This window comes from Gekko japonicus, unplaced genomic scaffold (genome assembly GCF_001447785.1).
Source record: "Gekko japonicus isolate JY-2015 unplaced genomic scaffold, Gekko_japonicus_V1.1 scaffold312, whole genome shotgun sequence".
NCBI lineage: Eukaryota > Metazoa > Chordata > Lepidosauria > Squamata > Gekkonidae > Gekko > Gekko japonicus.
Genome location: NW_015176460.1, coordinates 1,124,161 through 1,141,434, shown reverse-complemented (window position 1 = coordinate 1,141,434; position 17,274 = coordinate 1,124,161). Strand labels below are relative to the sequence as shown.

The window sequence follows — 17,274 nt, the reverse complement described above, 5'->3', positions numbered from 1 at the left end:
TTTGCAAGGCTGCCATGGCTGACATTAGCAGAGCTCACTACATCTCCATATTTTTTGTGCCTTCGCAATATATATTTATGAATAGCCTGCTTAATTGCAGGATCAAACATGGCATTATCTGTGTAGGACTGTTGTAAAGAGTCAAGCACTTTCAGTGTTATGAAGTAGTGTAATAAAAAAAGGTCATTATCATCTGCATAAGGGATCCAAATTGCATAATATGGAAGTATGCCTTGTTTTATTAGTGCATGACAAAATGGCATGTTTATTGCTGCCGAAAGGAATATTTCTGGCAGCATTTCAACCAATACATTTTGGCTTATCACGTGTGTGGGGTGTGTGTGTGTGTGTGGGGGGGGACTAGAGGGTCTACACGAGTGACTTGTAACCATGTGAATGTATCTTAAAGGGCCAATTCTCAGTTGTCTTCTTAGATCTATTTCTGACAGCATTTCAACCAATACATTTTGATTTGATTTATCGTGTGTGTGTGTGTGTGTGGGGGGGGGGGGACTAGACAGTCTACATGAGTGGCTTATAATCATGTGACTGTATCTTGAATGGCTACTTTTACTCTCAGTTTTCTTCTTAGATCTTTATGTCAAACAGATGTACCCTCCCTTCAAGTGTAAAAGGCTACAGACATGTAGAATTCATATAATCATAGAGCCGGAAGGGACATCCAGGGTCATCTAGTCCAACCCCCTGCACAATACAGGAAATTCACAACTACCTTCCCCCTACACCCCCAGTGCCCCTGCTCCATGCCCAAAAAAATGGCCAACCCCCCCCCCCTCCATGATCCCTGGCCAAACTGGCCTGGAGAAAATTGCTTCTTGACCCTAAAGTGGCAATCAGCATTTCCCTGGGTGTGTAAGAAAGAGCCAGGAGAACTAAGCACTGATGCAACCCTTCCTACTCTCCCTCTCATGATCTGCCTAAGTTCACAGAACCAGCATTGCTGTCAGATGGCCACCTAGCCTCTGTTTCAAAACCTCCAAAGGAGAGCCCACCACCTCCTGAGAAAGCCTATTCCACTGCGGCATGGCTCTAACTGTCAGGACGTTCTTCCTAATGTTTAGCTGAAAACTCTTTTGATTTAATTTCAAGCCATTGGGCCTGGTCCAACTTTCTGGGGCAACAGAAAACAACTCCACACCATCCTCTATATGATACCACTTCAAGTATTTGAAGGTGGTTGTCATGTCACCTCTCAGTCATCTCCTCTCCAGGCTAAACTTTCAGAATTAGGTGTGTTTTCTTTTAAAAAATAAAGAAGCAGCAGATTTTAGTGAAAAAGTGGCCAGTTCTACATATTTACCAATTATACTTCACAGAACATCTATGGCATACTTTGGTGTGAGTAAAGAGAGAAGTTACCCCAGAGCTGGCTCTGAAAGATATCTGGATCAGCATCCTGGCTCTTCCTTTGCTCTGTGCTGGTATATACGATCTGTTTATATGATAGTCACTGGAGGACAAAATCTCCTTGGGATGCATGATGTCCCCTCCCTACAGTACATTAGAGAAAGGCTGCCTTTTATTGCGAAAATCTTTTCCCAATTAAAACTTTGCACGTTCTCGATCCTGTTTAGTTTAAGATATTTAGACATGAAGATATGTCTTTAAATAGTTTAGATATTCATTTATCTTATTGGTTTGTCATGTCTGAAAAATCTTCATTTTTCTGTAAAAATAGCTTTAAAGAAAGACATATTATTCTTTTAAATCCAAGGTTTAAATGTATAGCCCATCAAGGTCAATAGCAATGCTTTTGTGATTACAGCGATTCCAGATGGCGCTTCACAACAATATTAGCTGAACTTTCTGTAATATAAGGGAAATCTGCCTACGTGATAGCCGAGGTGTGGGGCCCACTTGCTTTCTCTGCAGTGGATGCAGCCCAAACAGAAACGTTAACTCGCTAATGCACCTGCAATGTGATAGCTGCTCTGCAGGATAAAAATAGCACACCATCCATTAGACCAGAGCAGCTTTTCCCTCCTTAACAAATTGTGCACTTCCTTCATGTTATTTTTATTGCCCAGATTCTAGATTGCCATGTATAATTCCTCTTACATTTTAGTTAAGGTAATTGTAACACTAGAATTTATTTTTTTAAAAAAATTAAACTGCTTATAAATAGGGATTGCATATGTCCGGTGCTTGACAAGCTGCTCTTCTTCCATACTTCTTGCCCCCTGCCACCATCTCGTCCTTTCCTTGATGGAAGCTGCCATCAAGTCACAGCTGACTTATGATGACCCTGTAGGGTTTTCGAGGCACAAGATGAACAGAGGTGGTTTGCGATTGCCTGCCTTTGCACAGCAGCCCTAGATTTCCTTGGTGGCCTCCCGTCCAAGTACTAGCCAGGTGCTAGTTTCAGTGACGATATTATTTTTAGCTAGGCAACCAGTTTTACCCTATGTTCTTATGTAGGCCTATGATAATTTTCACAGTTTCATTCTAAACAAGCTTAAACGTTCCCACTAGAGGGGGAAGTGGGTGAGAAACTGGGGAGGGGGAATAAATAAATGGATGTGTTTCTCTGGCTGCGGTCACACGCAACATTAGCCACGCAAGAGATACGGAAGACAGGCGGAGTTTCCGGGCGCGATCTCACCAGCACATCTGGGGAGTGTAGCGCTTCTGTGGCACAACCGAGGCTTCCTCCCGAAACCGCGCAGCAAAAAACTAGTACCTCGGAGGTACTAGTTTCCGGAAACTGCGGGGCAAGGGCGGGCGTCTGATCGCGTTTCCGGTGGCATCCGGCGCCCGCCCATGTCCCCTTGTGAAAAAGGTTTTTTTTTTCCCCAAGTCCCCGTGGTTGCGCACATGCACCCAACGGAGCATGCGCATTCGTAGTGAACACAAAAAAAGAATACTAGTTCGCCGCACCGCGCACTTCTTCGTTGCGCGCAGGCATGTGTTGTGATCGACGCCTCTCCGTAACCACAGAAGCTCCACGGTACCTCCACAGAACCTCCACAGGAGGTATGATCGCTTTACTGCGTGTTAGTTTGCCCCAGGGCAAACAGCCACGCTTCCCCCCCCGCAGTTTCCTGCCCGTGTGACCGGGGCCTCTGTCTCTTTTTCTGTGTGTGGGCACACAAGCACACATAATACAGATTGAGAGAGTTTTGTTTGAGATTCTAACCAGGCCCAGAGGTTCATATTAGCTCTGTACTTTCTTTCACTGTTCCTCCTAGCAATGCTGCCTGACTGCTACAGCCATGTTTATGCCCCCCGCATGCATTCATGGGCCAGGGCAAAGACGGCTGCTTTATAAACACAGCCATTTCCAGGGTCTACAAAGAATCCACTCCCTTTATCAGAATCTGTGCCTGGCTGTAGTGATCTGTGGCTCCACTTTTAGGTGCTTGCAGTCGATAGATTGAAAAATTAGGATTGAGAAAGCATACTAAACCAATTGTGAATGCAGCAAATTGCTTACAATAATATGTTGATGTAGCAAAAGAAAAAAACCCTCTTGATGATATTTTCCAGCCACAAATATTATATATACTGCTACGCTGGCTGATCTGGCTGTCAGAATTACGAGTTCAGGGCCCGTATGCTTAACAGAGGTTTATTTGCAGCACAGTTCGCCCTCATTTTCTATTCTATTGTTTATTGCTACTGAATTTTCAAATGTGCAGTGTTTATTTATTTAAAGGTTTATGTGCCCACCTTTCTCGTGAACATTTTTCCAAGAGAAATCAAAAGACAAAAGTGGTATTAATCCACAAGAAGAGTTATTATTTGTTTCCGAGAGGATACAGCCATCAGTTGCATGTCTCTTTTTCCACTTACATATTTAGGTTTCAATGCATATACGGCACAACCCAGCCAAAGTTAAACCCCCATTGATTTCAGTGGAGAGTTAACCATGTGCTCAATTTTTTTTCCGTTGAAACCAATGGAAACTGAAAATGCTCAGATCTGGGTAAACAGTTTACTTCTACTGGAATTTATGTAGAGGGCACCTCAACATAGGTTAAAGCATTTAGTTGGGAACAGCATTTAGATCCTGAAAAATATAAAATTAGAAAGGTACAGAGAAATCAGCTGCACATTCTAGGCTACTACAAACCCTCCAAAGGAAGAAACTGCATTATAGGTGGCTTCACAGTTCTCAGGTTCCAAAGCTCCCTCCAGTGGATATTGCCACGGCAGATTTACAGCTTGAGTAACAACCTCCCCCTTCCCATGTGTTCTGGTCAAAACTAACAAGCCAAGTGCTGAAGAACAGATATTGATCTCATAAATGACAGTAGACCTTGCTACATTTTGCAGAACACACTGTAACAGCTCATGGGTACAATTTTTTAATGTAACTCTAAGAAGATTGTTACCTCGCATATTATAGAAATGAAAAGTAGAGCCATTGACTATAGTGCCAAATCAAGCAAACTAACAAAACACTCTATCTTTCCTTGAACCGGTATAAAGCTTCTGGCTCAGCTGAGCTGTCAACGTCCAGGTGGGGCCTGGAGATCTCCCAGAATTACAATTGGTCTCCAGACTACAGAGATCATTTCCCATTGAGAAAGTGGCTGCTTCAGAGGGTAAACTTTATGGCAGTATATCCCTCTGAGGTTCATCCCCTCCCCAAATCCCCCCCCCAGAATCTACCCCCCAAATCTCCAGCTATTTCCCAACCCAGAGTTGGTAACCCAATGACTGAGAGAGTGTTTTAGTTTACTAGTTCAGTATATACAGCATGTTTCTGTGATAGATGTCGTCTAAATAGTTATGGGATATATAATTCCCCTTTTTGTGATTGGGGAGGTAGAGTACAAGAATTATACAGATTTTGTGCCACAGTAGATGTTACAAAGATTTGTTCTCTGCTAGAGATAATCATTGATTTAAATGCACTTTTTTAAAAAAATGACCAGAGTAATTGTTACTAAGAATGCATGAAAATGCATCTCATATAAATTTATGTGTGTTTGTGTGATTTGAAGTGGCAAGAAAAACTTTTTTGTTTCTAAGGACAGGTAATATCATACACACACACACACACACACACACACACACACATAGTAGGGATAAGGCTCGTTGTGGGGAGAAATACAAGGAGCTCTAGAAGGAAGCTCCAGGTGAGTGTCCCGGCTGTGGCTGGTGGAGCGGCAAAGGGAAGGGGAAAATAGAGGGAGGCAAGTCATGTTTATTTCCTTCTGCTTAGCTATAAGGCAGGGCTGTCTCAAGTCATTTTGCTGCCCCAAGTGGGTAGTATGGGAGGACAGCCTCATGGTAACAGGTATGGTTTCCTCCACCCCTGACTTATATTGATTTGGGGTTATGCAGTGGCAGCTAAGGTAGAAAAGCGCCTCCTCCTATGCCATGTCTTCTGAGTTCCAAGGGTCTGGAAAGCAGATTACACAGTTGCCAACTCTGGGTTGGGAAATACCTGTAGATTTGAGGGGTAGAGCCTGGGGAGTGAAGGGGTGGGGAGGGACCTCAGCAGGGTATAATGTCAGAGTCCACTGGCCAAAACAGCCATTTTCTCCAGATTGGGATATGTATTTTACCTCAGGACACATTCAATGACTCCCAACAGCAACAGCAAACTGTTTAGAATGTTAGAGGCAAAGGCCAATCAGGCCGCATATGCAAACCACCTCTGTGTTCGACTGGCTATTGCGGGGGAAAGGAACAGCAAACTGTTTGGAATGTTGGAGGCAGGACTCAGGCAATGCAGCCAGTGGATAGGGACAGCTTCTGAGTGACACATCATAGAGCTAACTGATTTAGGAACGTGTGGAATGTTCAGAAAGTGCCACCCCACTTCACAATTATATATAAGTGGATATATACACACACACACTTTCACCACATTGATATCCTCATATTTTAGAAAAAGAAGAAGAGAAGAGATTGGATTTATACCCTGTCCTTCACTACCCAAAGGTGTCTCAGAGCAGCTTACAAACTCCTTTCCCTTCCCCTCCCCATAACAGACACCTTGTGAGGTAGGTGGGGCTGAGAGAGCTCTTGACAGAAACTGCTCTTTTTCAAGAACAGCTCTTATCAGAACTAAGGCTTGCCCAAGGTCATCCAGCAGGTGCAAGTGGAGGAGTGGGGAATCAAACCCGGTTCTCCCAGATTAGAGTCCACGCACTTAACCACTACACCAAACTGGCTCTCTCAGTAGGCAAAACCCCCCATCCAAGCTGGTGGCTAATCTGCCAGAGGGGGAAAAATTCCTGCTCAGGCCAAAAATGGGAGACCAGCTTGCCCCTACTCTGAAATAAAGGGAGGATGGGTGGTTGACTCCCTTGCTGATCATCAAAATTAGAAGGGAGTGGAGCTGATGCCTGCTGTTATGTAGACTTAATTCCTTGCTCCCCAAATCTATCACAGTGTCACGCTATATGACTCATCCTTCCACTGCTGTAGCAAACCATACTCCTTCTCCGTTGCCTTTCTCAGTCCAGATTCAGTAGCTGCCTTGTGTTCCTGTAGAGGAGTTAACATATGAACCAGGAGAAGACACAACCAAATATATTAATGACAGCGACTGTATGACTGTGGTGGCTTTGTAGAACTGAGAGCCAGTTTGGTGTAGTGGTTAGGAACGTGGACTCTAATCTGGAAGAATCTGGTTTGATTCCCCACTCCTCAACATGCAGCTGCTGGTGTGACCTTGGGTCAGTCATGGCTCTCAGAGCTGTTCTCTCATGAGCAGTTCTTGAGAGAGCTCTCTCAGTCCCACCTACCTCACAGGATGTCTGTTGTGGGGTGGGGAAGGGAAAAACGATTGTAACCTGGTCTGAGACTCCTTTTGGTAGTGAAGGGTGGGGTATAAATCCAATCTCCTTCTCTTCTTCCTCTTATTCTTCCTCGTCCTCCACTACTACTACTAGTACTACTACTTCTTCTTCTAGAAATTGGGTACGTAGTTCAGGAGAGGAGAAAGGATCCATTTTTGACAATTCTCCCCTTCCACTTTAGATATTCACCCCAATGTTATTCATGTGTGTCCCCCTAGAAGCAGCATTTCAGGAGTTCCATTCCACGACCAGAACTCTAGTAACAGTATCCAACCCACTGCATATTCTTCAAGCTCACAGACTTCTAGTTCACAGGTACACATCATCACAAGCAAGCATCAATTTAAGGAGCTTTGCATTTAGGAAATGTGGTGGTCCAGTATCCCTCTATTAGACAGCCATCGATTGGTCCTTCCTGTGTACAACCATATTTATGGTCTATACAAATTCATATGGATTTTATACCATTTTAATTGTCATGGCTTGCATCAAAGAATCCTTTATTATTTAGCTCTGATTCAGAACTGTGCAAATCTTAAATATTTGATTCACCTGATGATTCAATTACAGTGTTATTTCTACTTAAGTCTAAATAGTAATCCCATCTATCTATATTTCTTATCAGCCATCTCTGTTCTATTATGCAGTAGACACCCTTTGTTTCCTACTGTGATATGCATCTGCCCCGTTACTTCTGTTTCATTTAATATCCTTATTGCAAGCATGTGTTTTGAAAAGCACATCAGTTAGTGTGTTTGATTGACTGCTCCTTCGTTGTGACTGAACCCAAATGAGATCTGGAGAATTATGTAAAATCCCATTATCAGGCCTCCTGTGTTAGGCAAATGCCAATTGGCTAACTGCAAAAATGAGAGTCATATGTGTTTGGCTGACAAGAATGGAGACAGATGGATAGAAATAAACAGTTTTACTGAGAAGCAAAAGTGCTTCAAGTTGGCTCACTGGCAGATGCTGAACAATCGTAAGCCTCTAGCTTTCTTGCAAAAGTACAGTATAAGGTCATATTGGATGGAAATAATTTATTCCTTGCACAAAAAACAAAGCAGCACTTGATCTAAAGCAACCCTTTGATTATTAAGGTTTTGGTTTTCACCACCATGACTGCTTCTCAGATTGATTATAAAGGAAAAGAGAATTGGATTTACTAATGTGTTCTGCCAAGGGAAAATTTGTGTCTCTTTATCTCTTATGTTCTTTGTATACCCCTGGGAGAATGGTCTCCATTGTTGCACATTTAACTGTGATCATTGAAAACATTTATTTCATTGATTAATTACTGGTTTTCAAGATTAGGGGGCAGCTAAGTAGGGTGTGCTTCAGGGACCAGATGTGCTCATTCAACATAGCTAATCCTCACAAGTTAAAGAGGGCCTGGAACTCAGCCAGCCTGCACAGGTCCCATCTGTCTGCTCTAAAGATAAGGATAATCACTCGTGCACATATTTTATCAAGATCCCTCCCCCCCACACACACACAAACGCATATTTTGGTGCGAAATACCTAAATAGAAAGCAAAGAAAGGCACTGGGCTGTATTCTAACCAGAGATCCACAGATTTTGCATGGCCTGCTTTGCTAGCCAGGATTTGTAGTTGTCACTCCCCACTTCCCCTCGAATCCTCCAAATTATCTGGGACATGCCTAGAATTCATTGGCTCAGAGAGATCAGTCTTTCTCAATTTGGCCAGGCTTTGGAGCTCCTCAGAAGGAACAAGAACATCTCCCCTTTCCTCCTCTGAATTCCAGAGGATTTGGAAAGTGCAAAGAACGTTGGGGATGGGAAGGGATCATCTGTGTGGAGATATTTGTTGGCAGATTTTTGTTGCTTTAACAAAGGGTCTGTGATTCCCACTTGGCACACAGTGAAGAGTCATTTTTCTCCCTATCTTCTTTTTGATTTCACTGAGAATTTGGGAAAGGGAAGATGTGTCTTTGTTTTATGAAAGATGGCCAAGAATAGATGGTTGCTAGGAAGGTTGATGGAGGTTGTTGATGATCTGGCAACTAGATGTATGGACCTACAGGGAAGCAATGCAAGCTAAGAATGGAATCTGTGCAAGTTATCTGGGAAAAGGCCCCTTGAGTATTATGGACTGACTTCTGAGTAAATGTACGTTGATGCATTTTATGTCTTGTGCTCATTCATGTAATGTTTGTGCATGAACATGAAGACATCCTGGAGCATGCAATCAAACATATTCTTACGCTATATCTGCTGAATTACATTTTCCACTCTTGATAGTATAGTTTTTTTTCCTAGTATATATTTAACCAGAAAAACAAACACTTCTAAATCAGTGCAGGACAAGGTAATACAAAATAAATGGGCACAGCTGGTGGATGATAAACTTCAGCAATGCAGAATGAAGAGAGGAAGCAGCCTCCAGCTGTGATCCTTAGTCTGAGAATAGGGGGTCTCAAAGTGGTGTCCCTGTTTTCCTGTGTGAAATGCTGGAGGAAGAGATCAGGGTCCTGTGGGCCCTTATGCAGTTCCGCAGGGCCTGCAAGACGGAGCTCTTCCGCCAGGCCTTCAGTTAGGAGGAGCCGCCTTGATAGAGAACCCTGTCCTCTGAAGCCATCAGAACAGCCTGTGCCAGCTGCATAAGGTTAGATCTATGGGCTGACCGCTAGGATGGTATACTGAAGGTTGGCCACCATGTTTTAAAATTGTTTAACATTTCTTTATTTATTAGTATCATCAGTGTCAGCACCTTTTAATGTTAGAATGTTTTATATGGTTTTAGGATTATTTAAACTGTCTATTGTGTGTTTTATTCTTTCTGTAAGTCGCCCTGAGCCAGCTCTGGCTGGGAGGGCGGGGTATAAATTTGTTAATAAAATAAATAAATAAATTTTAAAAAAATAAAAATCCATCTGAAATGGACGGATACCTCATTTAGAATGAAGTTCTGGTCTGGTGCCATTATGAAACATACTAGTACCAAACAAGGCTCACTGTTCCTGTTTTGCTTTGCTGTTTCCAGGGTCGATGCTCAAGGGAGAACTGCAAATATCTTCACCCACCACCGCACTTAAAAACACAGTTGGAGATCAATGGACGCAATAACCTGATTCAGCAGAAGAACATGGCCATGCTGGCCCAGCAAATGCAACTAGCCAATGCCATGATGCCTGGTGCCCAATTACAACCAGTGGTGAGTGCCGGTTGACAGTCCTTCACTTGCGTCCTGGTTGCACGGCCCCTCGTTTTCAGTAACAGTGGCACTTCTGTGGATTTGTTATAGATACATAAGTTGTTAAACAGAACAGCCAGCGGAGACTTCGACATGGTGCATCATGCTGAGTCTCATCATGCAGAGTAATAATTTAGCAATGCAGAAAGCAGCCCCACACATTCACTGAACATGCCAGGGGGGGGGGTAGAGCAGATGCGCTGGCTCCACCCCCCCTTCATGTGATTGCCATATCATCATCAGGGTGGGAAGCGGCTGCATTTACGCCTCGCCTTATGATCAGTGACACTACTTTCCAAAATGTCACTGATCACAGGGAGGGAGAGTTTACGTGGCCATTTCCTCTGTGTGGTTGCCCCTCCAGACAACTAGGCGAATGCACAGTCGTGGGGGGCGTGGGGGTGGCCCAGCGTCCTCATACAGCTGTTGTCTGTGCTGGGGTTACTGTTTTGCCTCAAGGGGGTGAGATTACATTTAAAGATGTACTCTTCCCCATATCCAGCTGAAAGTCCTGCTTGTGCCAGATTATACTTTGGAGTCCATGCTGCTACATAGGTTGGCTGCTGTGCTAAAGAGAGAGCTGCAGCTCCCAGCTCCAATTGCAGTTAACCCCAGTGCCTCGCACCTGGTCCATACCCTCGTCAAGGCAAGAGGAGCTACATTCCCCCCTCCCTCCCATTTGCCACTCAGCTTCCTTTCAAAACCCTATGGAGGGAAGGGACATTGCTTCTCCTTCCTCTTACATATGCTCCCCACTCCCACCCCCACCCTCTCCACCATCATCAGTGTATTCCCCTTGCCTACCTCCTGACTCCCCCACCAAATGCTTCTAGTTAGTGAAATGCGGAATTCTGGCTGAGAGCCCCGCAACCCTTAATAGCGAGCTGTGTTTCCCTGACTAGAAACAACTGCGGCACTTGCAGTAACAACAAGGGAAGGTCAATCAGTCCAGAAACAGCAAAAAAGAAACAATAGTGAGGGCGACAATAGAGGGGGAGGCACAGCCTAGTTCTTTGGCTGCTTTCCAAAGAGCCATTTGTCAAGTAAGAAGTGTCACGGCTGCAATACAGGGCTTAATTAGAAGTGACTATGTGAAGTCTGTCCATCTATCCCAATATCGTATACACTGACGAGGTGTGTCTCTCCGGGGTCTCAGACAGAGAAGTCTAACCCCACTTTGGTGCTTGGGAAACTTTGACTGGAGATGCTGGGGATTAATTAAATCTATGACCAGCAGATCATGTACGCTGCCACTGATTTAAGGGCCCCTTCCTTTTCTCCTGTTTCATCTCCTGTCTTGGATAGTTCCAGTTGGGTAGCTATGTTAGTCTGTAACAGCAAAATAAAACAGGAACCCCTTAAACTCTAACAAAATGTATTCAAGTATAAGCTATCATGAGTCAGTGCACTTGGACAGGGGCCTTAATGCCATATTATAATGTTATTTTAGTTGTCTGATATCTTAGAGAAGTCTGTACAACGTTGTCTTAGCAGGCAAAGCCTAAACTTGCTTACTTGTAAGTCAGTCCAATAAGGGCTTACTGCCTGTTAAGTAGATGTAGGATTACAGCCCTGGTCTATTAAAAGTAGCATGTAGCAGCCCAAAACTCTCATCTTCAGGCCAGTTTAGCCCAATTATTTGAATTCATATCCACTTTTATTATGTTGAACTGATTTGCTCTAAATTAAGTGCCCTGTCTATATCTGGTTTGGGGGACAGGCTGTAAATGTATCATTTCCCAGCAGTAAATACCCAAAGGTTGGCAGGATTGCTGTTTTTGTAGACAACTAAAGAGGCAACTTTGCAAAACCCTGTTCAAATCCCCTGAGTTTAGTTTGAATTTGACATGCAGGACCAACAGATTAGTTTTGGCAGGACCCGTAAATGAAATCATATTTTTTCCTTAAGGGATCCTCTCTGTAGAAATCTGCAGCATGGTTGCAAGACAGACTGAATGGTAATAAATTAAATAAAGCGTTGCTTTTCTGAAACTCCTTAAATTATGGACATAAGAGTACATCACATTGGCTGCTCAAAGAGAGGATTTAGAAACTTGAGTTGAATGGAAGTCATCTAGTAACTAAAATGAAACCTCCCACATCTAAAATGTCCAGAGGTCAACCATATACAAAGTAGCCTTATACTGAGTCAGACTATTGGCCCATCTACCCTAGTATTTTCTGCTTTGACTGACAGCAGCTCTGTGATGTCTCAGGCAGGGTCTTTTCCCATCCTAACTACCTGGAGTCCTAGAACTGGAAGTGCCAGGGCTTAAAACTGGGGCCTTCTTCATGCAAAGCTCTGAACAACGGGCTTTCAGAGTCAAGAGTAACCATGAACAAGCAGTTCCATGTCCTGTAGGTGCCTTCAGGTTGTATATAAATTGTCATCAAAACATAATGTGAAGCAAGCTAGAAGAATAAAAGGAAGGGGTTTAAGAACATGTGATCGAATGCATTCTGAAATAATGATGCTCATTGTGAAAACACTGCCAAAGTTACCCAAGGGACAACCATGGCATTGCTTTTAAGCTTACAAGTAAAATCACAGTGAGTATATTTGATGAAATCTTGACCATAGGACAATGCTGTAAAACAGTTAAACATACAAGTTTCCCTGTACAAAATTGTATAATTTGATCCCATAAAACCTTACAGGTATAAAACATTGACTGTTGGTTGGGTTGGATTGTTTGGGTTGGATCTAGCCAGCCTTCTCACTGACCTGCAGAATTCCTTTCCTTACAGTTCCCCAGTCCCTGTCCTGCATGGCTTCTGTCAAAATAAGTCTCATGATCCCCAGCATACTGTTGTAGGGTGAGCAAATGGGATCTTTCCTTTATTTCTCACCAGCAGAAAAGCTTTGTATCCAATCTATGATCTTGTGAGTTTCAACTAAAAAATCCAAACGTAGTTTAGAAAATGACTCACAAGCAAAGTATACAGAATATGAAAGCAGCAGTAGCAATTTACCAAGAGATATCCTTAGACTTCAAAGTATTACAATCAGATTTATTTCTTTCTAAAAAGATGATGAAAAGGGAATGAAGAAAAAAAAAGAAAAACAGTCTAGGAGGGAAATGGACAGATTCCGAACCTGTTCAGTTATTCTAAACTTCCACACCTTTGGTGGATTTCTAGAGCAGAATTGTGCCTTGACATGGACCCATCCTCGTCTACTTTGCCCATCCCCCATTTCCCCAATTAATTGTGGTTTATATTTGTATGGCGGGAAAGGTTGTATTGTTTTATTTACAGTTATGATTTCTCATCAATTCTTGTTCTAAAGGGTCAGCAAACTGTACTCTTTTTTTTAGTTAACAAAATGTGGTTATTAATGACTTGTCTCAGTACGATCAGTTTACTATTTGAATTAGTTAACTCAATACTATTATTATTATTATTATTTTTTCATAGAACCATATGCCTCAGACATTCCAAAAAAGAGGGGGGGAGGGATCTCCATATTTCATCGACACTGATTCCATTTATCAATACCAAACAGTAAAGGTGAGAAAATATTATAATTTTGGGTTTTTCTTTTTACTTTCTAAGTTCTTTTCGCATTAGAAGCTATTGTTACTTACATTAACTGGCTGAATGTATAATCAGATCATGACAAAGAGACTGGATTTCTAGATATGATAAATGATTGGGCCTTTGGGCAGTTGGTCATGGAACTGGTAGGAGGGGAGGCAGTCCCTGATTGACAGCTGAATGGTGTTCGGGCTCTAGGCTGAATCATGAGCAATGCTGAACCTCCTGGTAATGGTGACCACAATATGAACAAATTCAGCCAACGGGAGGGAGGGAAGGAGAGAGAAATCACGCAGGAAACTGAATGCAGTCACGGTTACAAAATGAAGAATTCCTCAGAACAGACTGGGTTATCTAAAAAGAGGAGAGGAGGACCCCTTCAAGAAGTTTAACATGTTTGTAGTCACTATGACGGAGCTGCGGTGGCTCAAGTGGTTAAGATGCTGAACTGCAGGCTGTGGAAGGTCGGTAGTTCAGCAGTTCAAGACCCGGGTTGCCGCATGACGGAGTGAGCTCCCGCCTCTAGTTCCAGCTCCTGCCAACCTAGCAGTTCGAAAGCAAGACATTGCAAGTAGATAAATAGGTACCACTTTGGTGGGAAGGTAACAGCGTTCCGTGCGCCTTGGTGTTTAGGCATGCCGGCCACATGACCACGGAAACGTCTTCGGACAGCGCTGGCTCTTCGGCTTTGAAACGGAGATGAGCACCACAACTCTAGAGTCAGACTCGTCTGGCTTTCGAGCAAGGGAACTTTTACCTTTACCTTTACCTAGTCACTATGACAGTAAAATGTATGTCACAAAATAGGAAATGTATAAAAAAAAGAAGCCCAAGAGGATGTTAAATAAGAGGGTCAAGGAGTTTCTTTAAATATGCCTGCATCAGGAAACCTGTAGGTGATTGGATATTTAAATGATATTAGTAAAATGAAGGAAGGGAAAGAAGAAAAGCAGCCTAAACTAACTGTGAGCATTGGTTTTCACTGTGGAAGATGTAGAGACACCCACATCTGAATCATAGTTTCCAGGGTGAGCATCTGCATAAGTGTATCCAACAGAGCTGTGATAACTTCTTACGTCTAATTGACAAATTAAAAATTAACCGGATGGCAATCACCTGAGAGTTCTTAAAGAACTCAAATATGAAATTGGTGAATTTTTAACAAGAAATATCAACCACTAAAATCATCTGAAGTTTGGAGAATAGCCATTATAGCATCAATTTTTCAAAAAGATATCCAGGTTGAATTTAGGAGATTACAGGCTTTTTGGCCTAACTGTTATCCCAGGTAAATTAATAGGAAATATTACTAAACCAAGAGTTATCAAACCCACAGAAATAAAACTTGTTGATGACACATCAACATGGCTTATCCAAAGTGAAGGCTAGTCTCACCGGAGTTTTAGTTTCAGTAACCATGTATGTAAGGGCACGATAAAAGGAAAGCAGAGATGAGAAAAAAAAAGTAGAGGATGTTGAGAAGGAGATGGGTGTGCAAAAACCTGGGCATTAGGCCATTGAACAAGCAGTTTCATGTCCCATAGATGATCTTAAAAATAACGGGGGTAAAGAAACAGCCAAATGGAACACTGATCAGCAGTTAAGATGGCTCAATGAGGTAGGATATAGTAGGAAGGTGGATGAAAAACTGGACTGCTAAGGAAATAGTGGGTGGTCAGTAAACAAATGAGAGAAATGATCTGGGGGAGAATGTAAACTGGTGGCATAAAGGAAGAGGACACTATATGGTAGTGACCGGGGGGGGGGGGGGAAGCGACATCAGTCTGGCTCAGGCTCTGTCTCTCTCTTTACCCCACAGATGGGTCATAATAATGTCCCTACACACCTCTAGTATTTTATGTTTGTATTGGTCAGTAGCCAGCACTCTATCATCGTCACATTCTGCCTTGACTGGAATACAGGTCAATGATTCAAACAGGAATAAGCTTGGTTGTTAATGGCCCCCGTTTTAAGTTCGATGGGACAGTGAACCTCAGGAGGTAATATTGCTGAGGAAGGGATAGAACCTGCCCCATGGAGAGGGAGCTGTGAGGTAGGGGTGTGTGCATGTGTTGGGTATACCCGTCACACAGTACACAGGTGCTCTTCTTGCCTCGCCATCATGATGACGTGCATTTTGATAGTTTGAAAAATCAATCTCTGGGTTTTTCTTTGTCTTCCTCAACACTTAACAGTACTGACAATAATAACCTGCAAACAGCTTCACGGGGAGATGCAGAAGATTTAACTTCTTAATATCTTATGATGCCTTTCAAAAGCTATTTTCATTTCAGCAATGAGTTTTAAGGAAAATCACTAATCTGGTGGATGGGAAGATAGACCAGCAGTTTTGCTACACATTTGAGGTTGCTTCCTATTTTAGTTGTTGAGCTGCACACTAGAACAGATTATTGGGTATGAAACCACAATTGAGCAGCATCATTTATTAACAGCATACATGTGTTTCAGTTATGACTTTGGCTGGCAAAATTCTTGCCAAGAATGTCCCCATCTGTTTTGGGCCTACGCAGGTGCATTGTACTGGCAAAAGCTGCATGTCTATACACGCCTGGCATTAATAAGTGAGGCTATTAATGAGCATTTGGATTCATGCATCTCTTCTTGAGCACAAAACATAATGTCTGAAGTGGCCTTGAATTTCCAAGGGACAAATCCAGCAACCTCTCTCGTGGTCCAGAAAGCTCTCATTTGCTTTTGCTAGCACAATGCATGCCAGTTCCACTTACGCTTTTAAATTTATACTCATAGGGCCTATACTTTGTTGTAAATGTAAATCATCTGTATACAAAAGAACAGAACTGGCAAATTGTTCTTTTAAAAAGTGTGTGTTCAATAGGCAACAGAGCTACTCTTGCATTGAAAGTGTTCATTTTTTTGGAAGCAGGAGCTTGAATAAGAAAAATTAAATCAAACTTGTTTGTGAATATGGGTATTGGCTTTCCCATGTTGCCTGAAGATTATTGTTACAGAAGGACCTTGGTTCACCTTGTGCCTTCAGAACTCTGGTCTTAATTAATTTAAGGATGAGATGGTTAATGTCTTATCTCTTTCTCCCAAATTTGAAGAGGGAAGAGACTATTTAAAGTGGGAAAGGTTTACTTTAAAGAAGCTCTGCATTTATTGTGACCCATCAGGTTACTGATAATATAATCCTATGCAGTCTAAATCCACTTCAGTCACTCTGTGGCCCTTCACCCAGAGTTTGCAGTCCCAGAAGGGCAGAAAAGACCCTTGAATGTTCACCATACTCAATTTATGGATCATCTTCTACTTAGAGGGTGTTGTGGAGAATCCGGAGGAAGAGAGCAATAGGTGTTATCTCTCATAACATCTGTTTGAGCACTCTGAAAGGGTGACACAGGGCCACCATGGCTGATCTGACAATAATCTTCTCACATGATGCTAAAATCTTAGATTCGACTTGGAAAGTTGTCTGAATTTCTAGCTGCGTTCAGGATTGAGTCCCAAACCTCAAGCTCACATGTTAGAAATTTGAGGAGCCTAGTTCTCATTTTGTTTTAAGAAAGACAGTATATAGCTCTCGTGTTTCAACAAGGTGAATGCACGAGCTTCCGGTGGGTGGATTGGCGATGGGGGTCGCTCTCCTCGAAGCTCGAGGAGGCGACTAGCACACCTTCGGCTTGGAGGGGTGCCACCTCAAGTGGCACTCTCACAGAACCCTTGCGGTGGGTTCCAAGCCAGAGGGCTTTTGAGGGTTAGCCT

General features: G+C 42.8%; 1 protein-coding gene across 15 annotated transcripts in view; it reads left to right on the top strand.

The window, feature by feature from the left end:
• Positions 1-17,274, top strand: part of MBNL1 (muscleblind like splicing regulator 1) — a 245,972-nt gene that overhangs the window by 176,451 nt on the left and 52,247 nt on the right. For 11 of the 15 annotated variants that reach the window (XM_015427000.1, XM_015426997.1, XM_015427010.1 and 8 more), the window contains 2 exons: positions 9,784-9,954; positions 13,411-13,503. In XM_015427000.1, coding sequence (XP_015282486.1) covers positions 9,784-9,954; positions 13,411-13,503 — 264 coding nt within the window. The remainder of the gene's footprint in view (positions 1-9,783; positions 9,955-13,410; positions 13,504-17,274) is intronic. The other 4 variants (XM_015427009.1, XM_015427007.1, XM_015427006.1 and 1 more) reach the window with 1 other exon arrangement.